The 15,283-nt window shown below is 46.7% G+C and overlaps 1 protein-coding gene across 3 annotated transcripts in view; it reads right to left on the bottom strand.

The window, feature by feature from the left end:
• Window positions 1-15,283, bottom strand: part of LOC127654809 (sodium channel protein type 2 subunit alpha-like) — a 67,153-nt gene that overhangs the window by 19,087 nt on the left and 32,783 nt on the right. For all 3 annotated transcript variants that reach the window (XM_052142259.1, XM_052142257.1, XM_052142258.1), the window contains 5 exons: window positions 14,757-14,995; window positions 14,468-14,644; window positions 12,524-12,886; window positions 10,526-10,954; window positions 166-295 (listed from right to left, as the gene is read on the bottom strand). In XM_052142259.1, coding sequence (XP_051998219.1) covers window positions 166-295; window positions 10,526-10,954; window positions 12,524-12,886; window positions 14,468-14,644; window positions 14,757-14,995 — 1,338 coding nt within the window. The remainder of the gene's footprint in view (window positions 1-165; window positions 296-10,525; window positions 10,955-12,523; window positions 12,887-14,467; window positions 14,645-14,756; window positions 14,996-15,283) is intronic.

Here is a 15,283-nt window from a genome sequence, read left to right as displayed (position 1 = left end):
AGGGGATATTATGTCTTGGACAAAGGGGGGGGGGGGGGCCTTAGATTCAAAGAGGTTGAGAACTACAGCTTTGAAGTCTTTTTTTTTTCTCATTACATGGAATGTATTTTGTTGCACAGAGTCAGCTTTATTGGTTGCATTGCTCGGGGTAAATGGACAGCTCACCTGGTGTGAAACAGGCTTCTGGCTCTGTGGATTCCTCCATCTCAAAGTCCACTGTGTCTTCTCTATGTCCAAAGTGTCTGAGATCCACAGTACTGCCCTCAGAAGAGATCGTATCAACGTCAGTCAGCTTCTGCAAATGCAGCACAGATGCACTACAGGTTACTATGGCAACGACTCCACAGAGGGCAGTCACCAAGGAGATGGCACATAATAATGTGGTTTACAAAGTCAATCATTTCAGCTGAGTCATTCAGCAAGGCCGAGAATTTAACTACAAGCATGGATGTTCTGTTGGTTTCCTTCTATAATTTGTGGCTCTTCATCTGTGCATGCATATGATATGATCCCAAGTGGATGAAACCAGTAACAATAGCCTTATTGCAATAATAATGGTCATTCTAAAAAAATGGGCAACATTTGGTGCATCTTGGGATCTCAGAGTGCAATTTACTTACACTTTTATAGTATTGGTTTGCTAGAATGATTAAAATCTTACAAAAAATGCACAGAATTTCATAGAATTAAATATACAGTATGTTGGTACAGTGTTTACAGTCTGTCTATTCTACAATCAGGTTTTGTTGTTTTTATTTTCTCCCTTTTGTTTAATATTACGTAATAGAAGACAGTAGAATCTAATTCTACCAGAGGTGAACAGAATGCATGACTTAAAGACTGTGATGCATCTTTTTTGTTTTCTTGTCATCAACAACTCAACATAAAGTAAATAGTTATTCCAACGTATTAAATCTGAAGTATGTAATTTATGCGCCACTAAACAGATTTGCTTCCTGAAAATGCCCCTGTCTAATGTTGATCGAACAAACACAGTTGTTGATCGAATAAATGATATTGTCTCCTTGGGACGGGTCGCTCAAAGCAAACGGAGGAATTTTCATAGCGCAACAGAGACACTGCCTAAAGTTTAAAAAACAATTACATTTTTTTTTACATTAAATTGAATAGCACTGAATGCTTACTTATACTGTAGTTGCCTCTGCATTATAAGCGAAGATAGGAGAAAGTATTTTAAAATGTTAAAAGTTACAAACTTCAGCTTTAAATCAAAATGTACGTTTTTTTATTTTCTGACATGAAAACACATATATTAATTAATGCCTGTTCTATTAGTAATGAACAATCCATGTGTGTTAAAAAAAGATGCCTGCATTATCTTAAAGTCAACCTGAAATGGTGTTTACGACACATTTTACTTTCGTAATGTGACATATTTCTGAGTGAAACAAGTTATTCAAAGAGAAAAGTATGTAGGGCAGGAACTGATTTTATCCATTGGGAATTGACTGGATAGTGAAAAGTAAGTGTTACATAATAGGTTGGAGTCAAATGGTTGGAGGAGAGGGACTGGAAAAGTAAGAAGGCTTAATGACGTCAGCCAATAAGGAAAGCCATTTCAGAAGTGGAGCAAGTAATTACATTTTGATGAAAGTTTATTGTACATTTTCTTGAAATAGGGGGTATTTTGATTTCATGATGTCTTAACCAGCACATCCCTGCTATGCACTTTCTCAGAAATGATACTAAACACATTTGCTTGGAATCTTCACAATTACCCTGTCATGTTCTCTGTTGTCTTTTGTTTTTGTGCTGTTATTTTGAAGTTTAGTTTAGTTCCTGTTTCCTGTTTGGTTTTTGTAGTCCTTTGTAGTTTCATTTTATGATTGGTTTTCCCCTGATTAGTTCTCCTTCCCTGATTATTTCCCCAGGTGTTCCTTATTCCCTTGTTTGTTCCTTTTTGTATATAAGCCCTTTTAGTTTCCTTGTTTCCTTGTTAGTTCTTGCATGTTTTTGATGCTCTGTGCCAGGTCTCCGTTGTTTTGCTTGTTTCTGAGTTTTTCTTTATGTTTTTGAATAAACTGCTGCGTCTAGATCCTCATTCTCCGCCTGCTTTGTCACAGAAGAACTAACCAACCATTATGGATCTAGCAGCTGTCAGAATTCTCCTCCTCAGGCAAGAGGACCGTCCAGTTGAGGTTCACGTTCGTGAGTTTTTAGATCTGGCAAATTTAGTGGACTACCCAGAATTTTCCTTGGTGGTTTTCTTCAGAGCAGGTCTCTGTAGTTCACTAAAGGAGCTGTTGCCTCCGGCGGAACCTCACTGGACGCTCCTTGAGTTTGTGGAGGAGACTCTACGAGTGAGCGTCTCGCCGTTCACTGTGGGTGTAGAGGAGGAGGGTTTATCATCTCCTCCCACTGAGGTCATCCCCCAGACTTCCATGGCTCGTCCCCCTATGCCTGCCACGGCCAACGAGCCAACACCCACGCCTGCCACGGTCAGCGAGCCAGAGCCCACGGCCACCGTGCCAGCATTGCCAGCTCCATTCGCTCGGAGGAGGAGGAGGAGGAGGAGGAGAAGAAGAGGAAAAACTTCTGCTCCCCAGTCTCCTCCTGCCACAGTCAGCGAGCCAGTGCCTACGCCTGCCACGGTCAGCGAGCCAGTGCCTACGCCTGCCACGGTCAGCGAGCCAGTGCCTGTAGCCTCGACCACCCCAGAGCCAGCGCCTGTAGCCTCGACCGCCCCAGAGCCAGCGCCTGTAGCCACGACCGCCCCAGAGCCAGCGCCAGCAGCCATGACCGTCCAAGAGCCAGCGCCTCCCGAGCCTCCCAGGGCTCCTCCCCAGCCTTACAGGGCTCCACCTCTCGAGCCTCCCAGGGCTCCGCCTCTCAAGTCTTCCAGGGTTCCTCCTCCCGAGCCTCCAAGGGCTCCTCCTCTTGAGCCTCCCGAGCCTCCCAGGGCTCCGCCTCCCGAGCCTCCCAGGGCTCCGCCTCCCGAGTCTTCCAGGGCTCCGCCTCCCGAGCCACCCAGAGCTCCGCCTCCCAGGGCTCCACCTCTCGAGCCTCCCAGGGCTCCGCCCCTCGAGCCTCCCATGGCTTCAATTCCTGAGCCTTCCACAGCTCCGCCTCCTACAGCTCCGCCTCCAGAGCCTTCCAGGGCGCCGCCTCTAGAGCCTTCCACGGCTCCGCCTCCAGGGCCTTCCATGGTTCCGCCTCCCAGGCCCCCTGACCCGGTTCCTGACCTGTGGCCTCCTCCCAGGCCTCCTGACCCGGTCCCTGACCTGTGGCCTCCTCCCAGGCCTCCTGACCCGGCCCCTGTCCAGTGGCCTCCTCCCAGGCCCCCTGACCCAGTCCCTGTCTTGTGGCCTCCTCCCAGGCCCCCTGACCCTGTTCCCGACCTGTGGCCTCCTCCCAGGCCTCCTGACCCGGTCCCTGTCCTGTGGCCTCCTCCCAGGCCCCCTGACCCTGTCTCTATCATGTGGCCTCCTCCCAGGCCCCCTGACCCAGTCCCCGTCCTGTGGCCGCCTCCCAGGCCCTTATGCCCCCTTGGGCTGCTCTGTCAGCCCCTTGTGCCCCCTTGGACTGCCTGTCTGCCCCTTGTGCCCCCTTGGACTGCCTGTTTTCCCCTTGTGTCCCCTTGGACTGCCTGTTTGCCCCTTGTGCCCCCTTGGACAGTTTGTTTGTTTGTTTTTTTTCTTCTCTTTTTTTGTGCCTTTTTGGAGCGTCTGGAATCCGCTCCTTAAAGCGGGGGCTCTGTCATGTTCTCTGTTGTCTTGTTTTTGTGCTGTTATTTTGAAGTTTAGTTTAGTTCCTGTTTCCTGTTTGGTTTTTGTAGTCCTTTGTAGTTTCATTTTATGATTGGTTTTCCCCTGATTAGTTCTCCTTCCCTGATTATTTCCCCAGGTGTTCCTTATTCCCTTGTTTGTTCCTTTTTGTATATAAGCCCTTTTAGTTTCCTTGTTTCCTTGTTAGTTCTTGCATGTTTTTGATGCTCTGTGCCAGGTCTCCCTTGTTTTGCTTGTTTCTGAGTTTTTCTTTATGTTTTTGAATAAACTTGAATAAAATAGATCCTCATTCTCCGCCTGCTTCATCACAGAAGAACTAACCAACCATTATGTATCTAGCAGCTGTCAGAATTCTCCTCGTCAGGCAAGAGGACCGTCCAGTTGAGGTTCACGTTCGTGAGTTTTTAGATCTGGCAAATTTAGTGGACTACCCAGAATTTTCCTTGGTGGTTTTCTTCAGAGCAGGTCTCTGTAGTTCACTAAAGGAGCTGTTGCCTCCGGCGGAACCTCACTGGACGCTCCTTGAGTTTGTGGAGGAGACTCTATGAGTGAGCGGCTCGCTGTTCACTGTGGGATTAGAGGAGGAGGGTTTATCATCTCCTCCCACTGAGGTCACCCCCCAGACTTCCATGGCTCGTCCCCCTATGCCTGCCACGGCCAACGAGCCAACGCCCATGCCTGCCACGGTCAGCGAGCCAGAGCCCACGGCCACCGAGCCAGCATTGCCAGCTCCATTCACTCGGAGGAGAAGAGGAAAAACTTCTGCTCCCCAGTCTCCGCCTGCCACAGTCAGCGAGCCAGTGCCTACGCCTGCCACGGTCAGCGAGCCAGTGCCTACGCCTGCCACGGTCAGCGAGCCAGTGCCTGTAGCCTCGACCGCCCCAGAGCCAGTGCCAGCAGCCATGACCGTCCAAGAGCCAGCGCCTCCCGAGCCTCCCAGGGCTCCTCCTCTCGAGCCTCCCGAGTCTTCCAGGGCTCCTCCTCCCGAGCCTCCCAGGGCTCCACCTCTCGAGCCTCCCAGGGCTCCACCTCTCGAGCCTCCCAGGGCTCCTCCTCTCGAGCCTCCCGAGCCTTCCAGGGCTCCTCCTCTCGAGCCTCCCGAGCCTTCCAGGGCTCCGCCTCTCAAGTCTCTCGAGTCTTCCAGGGCTCCTCCTCCCGAGCCTTCCAGGGCTCCGCCTCCCAAGTCTCTCAAGACTTCCAGGGCTCGTCCTCCCGATCCTTCCAGGGCTCCGCCTCCCAAGTCTTCCAGGGCTCCTCCTCCCCAGTCTTCCAGGGCTCCGCATCCCAAGTCTCTCGAGTCTTCCAGGGCTCCTCCTCCCGAGCCTTCCAGGGCTCCGCCTCCCAAGTCTCTCGAGTCTTCTAGGGCTCCTCCTCCCGAGCCTTCCAGGGCTCTGCCTCCCAAGTGTCTCAAGACTTCCAGGTCTCCTCCTCCCGATCCTTCCAGGGCTCCGCCTCCCAAGTCTCTCAAGACTTCCAGGGCTCCTCCTCCCGATCCTTCCAGGGCTCCGCCTCCCAAGTCTTACAGGGCTCCTCCTCCCCAGTCTTCCAGGGCTCCGCCTCCCAAGTCTCTCGAGTCTTCCAGGGCTCCTCCTCCTGAGCCTTCCAGGGCTCTGCCTCCCAAGTCTCTCAAGTCTTCTAGGGCTCCTCCTCCCGAGCCTTCCAGGGCTCCGCCTCCCAAGTCTCTCAAGACTTCCAGGGCTCCTCCTCCCGATCCTTCCAGGGCTCCGCCTCTCGAGTCTCCCGAGCCTCCCAGGGCGGCTCCTCTCGAGCCTCCCAGGGCTCCTCCTCTCGAGCCTCCCGAGCCTTCCAGGGCTCCGCCTCCCGAGCCTCCCTGGGCTCCGCCTCCCGAGCCTCCCTGGGCTCCGCCTCTCAAGTCTCTCGAGCCTCCCAGGGCTCCTCCTCTCAAGCCTCCCGAGCCTTCCAGGGCTCCTCCTCCCGATCCTCCCAGGGCTCCGCCTCTCGAGTATCCCGAGCCTCCCAGGGCTCCGCCTCTCGAGTCTCTCGAGCCTCCCAGGGCTCCTCCTCTCGAGCCTCCCGAGCCTCCCAGGGCTCTGCCTCCCGAGCCTCCCAGGGCTCCGCCTCCCGAGCCTCCCAGGGCTCCGCCTCCCAAGTCTCTCAAGTCTTCCAGGGCTCCTCCTCCCGATCCTTCCAGGGCTCCGCCTCTCGAGTCTCCCGAGCCTCCCAGGGCAGCTCCTCTCGAGCCTTCAGGAGCCCTCAGGGCTCCTCCTCTCGAGCCTTCCAGGGCTCCGCCTCCCGAGCCTCCCAGGGCTCTGCCTCTCAAGTCTCTCGAGTCTTCCAGGGCTCCGCCTCTCAAGTCTCTCGAGTCTTCCAGGGCTCTGCCTCTCAAGTCTCTCGAGCCTCCCAGGGCTCCTCCTCTCGAGCCTCCCGAGCCTTCCAGGGCTCCTCCTCCCAGGGCTCCGCCTCTCGAGTCTCCCGAGCCTCCCAGGGTGGCTCCTATCGAGCCTCCCGAGTCTCCCAGGGCTCCTCCTCTCGAGCCTCCCGAGCCTCCCAGGGCTCCGCCTCTCAAGTCTCTCGAGTCTTCCAGGGCTCTGCCTCTCAAGTCTCTCGAAGCTCCCAGGGCTCCTCCTCTCGAGCCTCCCGAGCCTTCCAGGGCTCCGCCTCTCGAGCCTCCCAGGGCTCCGCCTCTCAAGTCTCTCGAGTCTTCCAGGGCTCCTCCTCCCGAGCCTTCCAGGGCTCCTCCTCTCGAGCCTTCCAGGGCTCCACCTCTCGAGCCTCCTACGGCTCTGCTCCTCAAGTCACTCGAGCCTTCCAGGGCTCCGCCTCCCGAGCCCCGCCTCCCAGGGCTCCACCTCCCGAGCCTCCCATGGCTTCAATTCCTGAGCCTTCCACGGCTCCACCTCCCAGGGCTCCGCCTCCCGAGTCTTCCAGGGCTCCGCCTCCTGAGCCACCCAGAGCTCCACCTCCCAGGGCTCCACCTCCCAGGGCTCCGCCTCCCGAGCCCCGCCTCCCAGGGCTCCACCTCCCGAGCCTCCCATGGCTTCAATTCCTGAGCCTTCCACGGCTCCACCTCCCAGGGCTCCGCCTCCCGAGTCTTCCAGGGCTCCGCCTCCTGAGCCACCCAGAGCTCCACCTCCCAGGGCTCCACCTCCCGAGCCTCCCAGGGCTCCACCCCTCGAGCCTCCCATGGCTTCAATTCCTGAGCCTTCCACGGCTCCGCCTCCTACGGCTCCACCTCCAGAACCTTCCAGTGCACCGCCTCTAGAGCCTTCCACGGCTCTACCTCCCAGGGCTCCACCCCTCGAGCCTCCCAGGGCTCCGCCCCTCAAGCCTCCCATGGCTTCAATTCCTGAGCCTTCCACGGCTCCACCTCCTACGACTCTGCCTCCAGAGCCTTCCAGGTCTCCGCCTCTAGAGCCTCCTACGGCACCACCTCCCTCAGCTCCACCTCCCAAGCCTCCGCCTCCCTCAGCTCCGCCTCCTGAGCCCCCCACGGCTCCGCCTCCAGGGCCTTCCATGGTTCCGCCTCCCAGGCCCCCTGACCCGGTCCCTGACCTGTGGCCTCCTCCCAGGCCTCCTGACCCAGCCCCTGTCCTGTGGCCTCCTCCCAGGCCCCCTGACCCAGTCCCTGTCCTGTGGCCTCCTCCCAGGCCTCCTGACCCGGCCCCTGTCCTGTGGCCTCCTCCCAGGCCCCCTGACCCACTCCCTGTCCTGTGGCCTCCTCCCAGGCCTCCTGACCCAGTCCCTGTCCTGTGGCCTCCTCCCAGGCCTCCTGACCCTGTTCCCATCCTGTGGCCTCCTCCCAGGCCTCCTGACCCGGTCCCTGTCCTGTGGCCTCCTCCCAGGCCCCCGACCCAGTTCCTGTCCTGTGGCCTCCTCCCAGGCCTCCTGACCCGGTCCCTGTCCTGTGGCCTCCTCCCAGGCCCCCTGACCCTGTTCCCGACCTGTGGCCTCCTCCCAGGCCTCCTGACCCGGTCCCTGTCCTGTGGCCTCCTCCCAGGCCCCCTGACCCTGTCTCTATCATGTGGCCTCCTCCCAGGCCCCCTGACCCAGTCCCCATCCTGTGGCCGCCTCCCAGGCCCTTGTGCCCCCTTGGACTGCCTGTCTGCCCCTTGTGCCCCCTTGGACTGCCTGTTTTCCCCTTGTGTCCCCTTGGACTGCCTGTTTGCCCCTTGTGCCCCCTTGGACAATTTGTTTGTTTGTTTTTTTTTCCTCTTTTTTTTTGTGCCTTTTTGGAGTGTCTGGAATCCGCTCCTTAAAGCGGGGGCTCTGTCATGTTCTCTGTTGTCTTTTGTTTTTGTGCTGTTATTTTGAAGTTTAGTTTAGTTCCTGTTTCCTGTTTGGTTTTTGTAGTCCTTTGTAGTTTCATTTTATGATTGGTTTTCCCCTGATTAGTTCTCCTTCCCTGATTATTTCCCCAGGTGTTCCTTATTCCCTTGTTTGTTCCTTTTTGTATATAAGCCCTTTTAGTTTCCTTGTTTACTTGTTAGTTCTTGCATGTTTTTGATGCTCTGTGCCAGGTCTCCCTTGTTTTGCTTGTTTCTGAGTTTTTCTTTATGTTTTTGAATAAACTTGAATAAAATAGATCCTCATTCTCCGCCTGCTTCGTCACATACCCCTTATCTCGCCAATTTTGGCATGCCCAATTCCCACTTCTTCCTAGGTCCTCGTGGTGGTGCGGTTACTCACCTTAATCTGGGTGGTGGAGGACAAGTCTCAGTTGCCTCAGCTTCTGAGTTAGTCAATCCGCACATCATATCGCGTGGCTCGCTGTGCATGACACCCCGGAGACTCACAGCATGTGGAGGCTCACGCTATTCTCCGCGATGCACGCACAACCACATACCCCATTGAGAGCGAGAATCCCTAATCACGACCACGAGGAGGTTACCCATGTGACTCTACCCTCCCTAGCAACCGGGCCAATTTGATTGCTTAGGAGACCTGGCTGGAGTCACTCAGCACACCCTGGATTCGAACTGCCTAAGTTCAGTGGTTCTCAAAGTGGAGCTTGTTTCAACAAAGGTTGTGAAGTTTCCTATGCAAAAGCACCAGTACACTTTTGTGCAGTAGCTCTTGCTGTAGATGCAGCTTGTGTAATTTTATATGCATTTGATAATCAAATACATCCACAACCAACTGTCTTCCTATGTGACTAGCAAAATGTACAGTAGCTTGAATGGCTTATTTCCTTGTTTGGCCCAGGAACATTTCTGTCTTAAGTAATTTCAACAGTCATTGATGCAACTGAAGCCACAACAGTCAATTTGATGTCTATTAGTACCATGTTTTCTAAAATCAACGGAATTGACGGCTTACGCTGATTTGTGGGAAATTTCATTTTGCTAACTAATGATTGTAAAGTGGCTTGAAGAATTTCAGATAACATTTTGAGATGGATTTGTTAGTCATTTTGACCAATTACAATGCAATTTGTTTTTCATTGTTTTATGTCACAGCAACCAGTCTCTCTCTCTCTTATCACATCCAATTCACACCCCAAGTTCAAGCTCTGGCTACAAAAATATTGAGTTTCCTGACATCATCAACTCCATTTTCGGTGAAAGAATTGCCGCTCCATTGTGGATGAGAGGCGTAAAAAAGCACAATTAATACATTTTCACCAGAAAATGTGTCATCTTTATATTGACAGAAAAATGCAGATGTTCAAGAACCTTCATTAATTAAAAAATAATTTGGCATTGGTTCTGAATAGGAACCGCTTCTTGATTCCAAACGCTAGAGCCGTGTTTGTTACACATCAGCGACTGAATTAGGACAACTAATTGTATGACTGCAGATGAAACTGATGGTGTTGGTGATATTGCAGGATGTGAATAAATGGCATAAACAATCCTTAAAGAAGAAATATCCTAATTTTATGAATGAAAGAACATGCTTCATGGCTGTGGTAATGTTTTTGAAAAAGGTCTTAATTTGATAGCTTCTTAGAAATGCTGCCATGGCAGACTAGTTAAAGGGTGCTAAGACAGAATAAAAAACACATTAGTAAGTTTATTTTTCTTGTTTTAAACATGAACCTCACTAGATTTGTCATTACTAAGAAAATAATTGTTAGTACAGTGTCCTGGATTATTATGGCTTGTGCAGGAGTGGTAGGATAATCAAAATAATTGTAGGATATTAACTAAAGTAATAGCTGTATAGATGATCAGTATATATAGACAGTTGTATGCCAACACCACAGACCACCACCTCCCCATTTCCCAGCAGAAAGCAAATGAGCATGTTATCATGAGGGCTACCATTCACACTCAACCTCAAATGGTAGATAATGTTTCCCTGACCCCTTTAGGCCACATAAGTGTTGATGTAATTCACAATGCACTAAAGGGAATTCACTTGGACTGAAAAGAACTTGTCCAGGATTTATGGCAATAAGACATCCACTTTCATTTTTGGGGCCACAGACAGTATGTTAAAATATCTACATTGTAGATGTTTGATTACATTGTCCGAACCCTAAACCGAACACAGAACAGATTCACACCAAAAGTAAAAATCTCTTGACATTGTGCTGACAAATCATTACCATAGCCACTGACTACTCTGTCTGAACAAATGGATCAGATTTCATCACTTACGAAATGACAGTGTCATCAGTCAGTCCCCAAGATCGGATTTGATTTGGATTTGATCTGATTTACTGTATGTGCATTGTGAACAACCGTCTCAGATACTGTATGTAACTTCCATTATTGGTCAAGCTTTGATTGGTAAAGTTTGTTACTTTCAAAGATCCTGAGTTTGAAAAATAATATACACATTTAATCTTTCCAGTGCCAGCTAAATCATCTTACCTCTTTATCTTCATCTAGGTCAGATGAAAAGCTGCCCAATTCTTCCCTTTTAAGGCAGTCAAAATCAGACACTTCTACAGCGACTGGGACACTGATGGTCAGGCTTGGGTTGCTGATGAAATTCTCACCAACTCTATCCACCTCGGCCATTCCTCCAGGGTCTTTAAACAGCTCTAATGCAGTTTGGTTGGGGTTGTCTTTTATTTCAAAGCTGTTCATCGATTGCATGGTCCCATCTCGTTTTTTATTCTTGCGTCTTAAACAGCTGCTTCGGAAGAAACTTTGCAGACAGGCCTTAACATAGGCTAAGCCTTTCTTGATTCGGCCAACTGCGATCTGTAGGTTGTTCTTCTTGCATTCATCATTGGTGACCGCGAGGTTGTCAGTGCTAAAGGAGCTGAGCAGCAGCGCGAGGAACAGGTTTAGAACCTAAAGGAAACGTTAATGACGAAGAAACCAACAATTGGTGAGGTATACCTTTATGAAACAGAAAAAAAATAATTAGTTTTTTTAAGCTTTGACGAGTAATTTCTAAAGCATTCCAGAGAAAGACTTATGCCCAGATTTCATTCTTTCATAGCTCGGGAAATTGAGATCTCAGTTATGTTTTAGTTAGAGGTGAAATGTGTAATTTCTGTAACCAAATGGAATTGCAAACAATGACTGTTTCCAAAACGTATTACCAAAACACTCCTGCCATTTGTCAGAAAAAAACTGGTTTCTACTAGACAGGCTTCATTCATTAAACAGACAGAACCAAATCTTACAAAAGTTGTCACATTCAATTCAGTGTGTAGAATGGTTTACAATCATTTTACACACACATTTGTTCTGCTCATGTTTCATGAATAAGGCCCAATGTCAATGTTTGTCTGCTAAAATGTCTTTGCATTTAAAACTGGGATAGAAGGAAGTATTTTTATAATCGAAAAGATTGCACACATCATCTTGAAGCATAAAGATTGTCTCTAATGTATTATAGAAAACCAAGCTTGCAAAAACTATAAATACATACATAAATTAGTACTAATAACAATTAGTCAACAATAAGTCCTATAAGTATACAATAAGGAGTATTTTCTTATACATTTTTTTTTTTTTTTTATTAATTTCTGTAAATATTTATTACAATTACTTAGTACTTATTTATACTACTATCTATTTTTTTCTGTATTTATTTTTTAAACGTATTTATTTCCATATTTACTTTCATTCATTTAATTCCATATTTTCCACAAGACACGTTTAGTTAAATTCTATGATCGATCAACCATTGGGATAAACTGACCACCCCATCATTATCATAATGGAGAGGGAATTACATAAACAAATAAACAGAAAATATATGAATATAGAAATAATTAAATGAATAGAGAAATGAAGAATTACAATTAAATTATGGATTATTGGATTTTGCATATCATAACTTTTTGTATTTCCACAAACATTTCTTTATTATATTTAATTATTTATTCATTGAATTCATGCTTGATTTTCTATCATTCTTTTTAATTTAATTCATTTTTGCAGGTTTGGTCCTCTACAATGTATCACGTATTACGCCACTGAAGAACTAAAAATGTAAACAAATGAGACAATGGACAAAATACAGTAAAAGTATAGAGCTATAAAATTAATATGGGAGCATAGGTCAGATCACATGGTCTTGGAAGAATTTTAAATCCACGACTTGATTACAGATGTTGGTATCTTGACAAATCTGAACACAGTCTATGACACAGCTGAGATCTCTTCTGAAACTCTAGAGGAGACACATGCGATTACGGTTTTCTTTTTAAATTTTTTTTTCCAAAATCCAACTTCAGCTAAATTCTCCATTTAATGTCTACAAGAAACAATATTAAAGAGATATTAAAGAGAGCTCATTTGGCATTTTTCTATCCTATGGAATGTTGATTGACTAGAATAACATATCTGCAATAACACTCACATGCATTATGTTGTCATTGCTAATTCCTAGAAATAGACTATACATACCACCAGATTCCCAATCACCATGACCATGAGGAAGACTATCAAGCACATGTGCTGGTCCTTCACCGACACACGCATACAATCCCACATGTTCTCGATCCACTCCCCACACAACACCCTGAAGACAATGAGGAATGCGTGGAAGAAATCGATCATGTGCCAGCGAGGCAGAGTGCAATCATCAGAAATCTTACACACACAGTCACGGTAGCGCTTTCCAAACAGCTGCATGCCAACCACCGCAAAGATGAAGACGATGATGGCTAGCACCAATGTCAGATTACTCAAAGCCCCCAGTGAGTTACCTATGATCTTGATTAGCATGTTCAAAGTCGGCCAGGACTTAGCTAGTTTGAAGACTCTTAGCTGTGACAATAAATGACATAAAGAATGATTTAGCATTATAAAAACTAGTGCATTTATCTGTACACAAACAAACAAAACAAAAAAGACTAGGCAACACCAACAATAGGCAATATTATATATATAATAGGCAAATTAGTTCATTATCTAACAAACACAGTTTTCCAAATTAATCTGGCCCAAATACCACTAGCTCAAAGTAGAATTTCATTGCAATTTTTTCCATAAAATGAGAGTGAGAAAATTAAATAACTTTAACCCTTTAAGCTCTGAAGTTTTTTTTAAAGATTTACTGTTTCAGTGGCATGCCCAAAATTAAAGGCTAATAAAAAAAAAACAAAAAAAAAACAAGGAGGATCAATTGATATAATTTTAAAGATTTGAAAGATTAGAATGATATAGATTACAATGAATTATGCCTAATTATGAACTCAGCCTAAGCATCTGCTGAAAATCAAAAAAAGGGAAAAAAAGAAGCTAGCTCAGAAAAACAGCTTTTGTTTTGTTTACAATCGTGATACCTGATTAAAATGTTGTGTTGACATGACAAAGCAATCAAAAGTTATAGCATTACAAAAATAGTGTATCCTACTGTCCAAAAATGTCTCCAAACAAATAAAACATAATAATTGTACATAAGAACTTATTACATAAGTAAATACAACAATGGCTAAAGGTATCATCTCTCCTAAGCATATAGGAACGAGTAACAAGATCTCATTCAGTTCCATTCTGTGTTATTTGAGCCATCATTATAGTCTGTGTCATGTACTTGGCACCATCTCATGGTGGCCATATGTAATTAGAGCGAACAATCCTCTCTGCCCATATTTGGATGACTTCCAGCTCTGGTTTCAGCAATCTGAATCCTAATGCGATTGTTTTACCATCCCATGATGTGTCACAATGTACTACTGTAAATTATTTCCAAAGAAGTCATCTGATCCAGGAAAGCTAGTGTTTATAGTGTGCACATTATGCTTCGTGTGGATTATATACTGATCTAATGATCTGATTACATTGTGTGTGGGCTCATTTTAACAGCCATCTAAGTAACAGTATGTGAAATTTTATGTTCTGTTTATTTTTTAAGAAGCAAAATGCGGCTTATAAGCAACACCTGTTTACATGTAACATGTACTGTATGTCAAAGTCATGTACTTGGCTATATGAGTAAAACAAATAGTTTGGTTGTATCTTAATCTTTAAGAGCGTTCCAATGACATATGACACATGGCTTTTTGATCCGTCTGATGTTTTTACGGATTACAATAATATTTACAGTGCAAAATGTGTCATAAATGATCAAAACAGAACACTTCTGATTTGTCTACAAATTTCAAAGCAACTGTCCAGTTTTTGTCATAGTGCCTACATGCATTGTAAGGTAGAGCTTCTAAGCTTTACAATGATACCCATTTTGTGTTGGTCAAGACTGTAATTATTAATATTTTGATAATTATTTTTTTTCTCAAAGGGCCCATCCCATCTGAGCTTAAAGGGTTAAATTGCAATATAGGTAGGCAGATAACTAGGTTTTGAACACAGATGTGGATCTGACAGATGAAAGTAGGATACTCTTACCAATCGGCATGGCCTAAGGAAACCCACTCCAGAAAACACTTTTGTCAAACAAAGCTCTAGCAGACTAAGAGTGACTATGATGCTGTCAAAAATATTCCAGCCTCCCTGAAAATAATTATATGGGTCCAAAGCAATGATCTTTAAAATCATTTCCGCTGTAAATATTGCGATGAAAACCTGCAGATAAAAAAAACAAAAAAAAAACAGTACAAGCATGTATTAAAATTAGGGCTGTCAATTAATTTTAATGCTACATATTACTGTCAAATGCTGCTTGAAATGTGCTTACCGAATTGGCATCTAAAAGCATTTTGGAAAACAAAACCCCCATGGGCTGATATTCCATGGCCATGAAGACAGTGTTTATCACGATGCAAATGGTGATGAACAGATCAGCAAACGGGTCCATGACAATCATGTGGACAATCTTCTTTATCCTCAGCCATGCAGGACAGCAATCCCAAATTAGATAATTCTCAGCAAAATCATACCAGCACTCTACACACTTCTGTTTCCAAACATCAGACCCTGTTGCGTTTAAAAAAAGATGGAAACAACAATCTGAAACAACCTGTGATGTCACATTTACCTAGCAGCCGTCATACTTGTGACTTTCAGCGGGAGGAAGCAATAGAGGTGAATGGAAGAACACCTGTTAAACTATATCAAGAAAGACATAAAAAAAAAATACTCTGCAGCATACTGAGGATAAATTGAATTTTGGTCACAAACATGGCGGCACGGTTATTTTGTTAGCAATTTTAAAATGATTTATAGTGTATAATATTCTGTATGCAAGCATACAATTCTGCACCA

Source organism: Xyrauchen texanus, chromosome 14 (assembly GCF_025860055.1).
Source record: "Xyrauchen texanus isolate HMW12.3.18 chromosome 14, RBS_HiC_50CHRs, whole genome shotgun sequence".
Lineage (NCBI taxonomy): Eukaryota > Metazoa > Chordata > Actinopteri > Cypriniformes > Catostomidae > Xyrauchen > Xyrauchen texanus.
The sequence above is the reverse complement of the archived record's forward strand: the minus strand, read 5'-3'. Positions and strand labels throughout refer to the sequence as shown.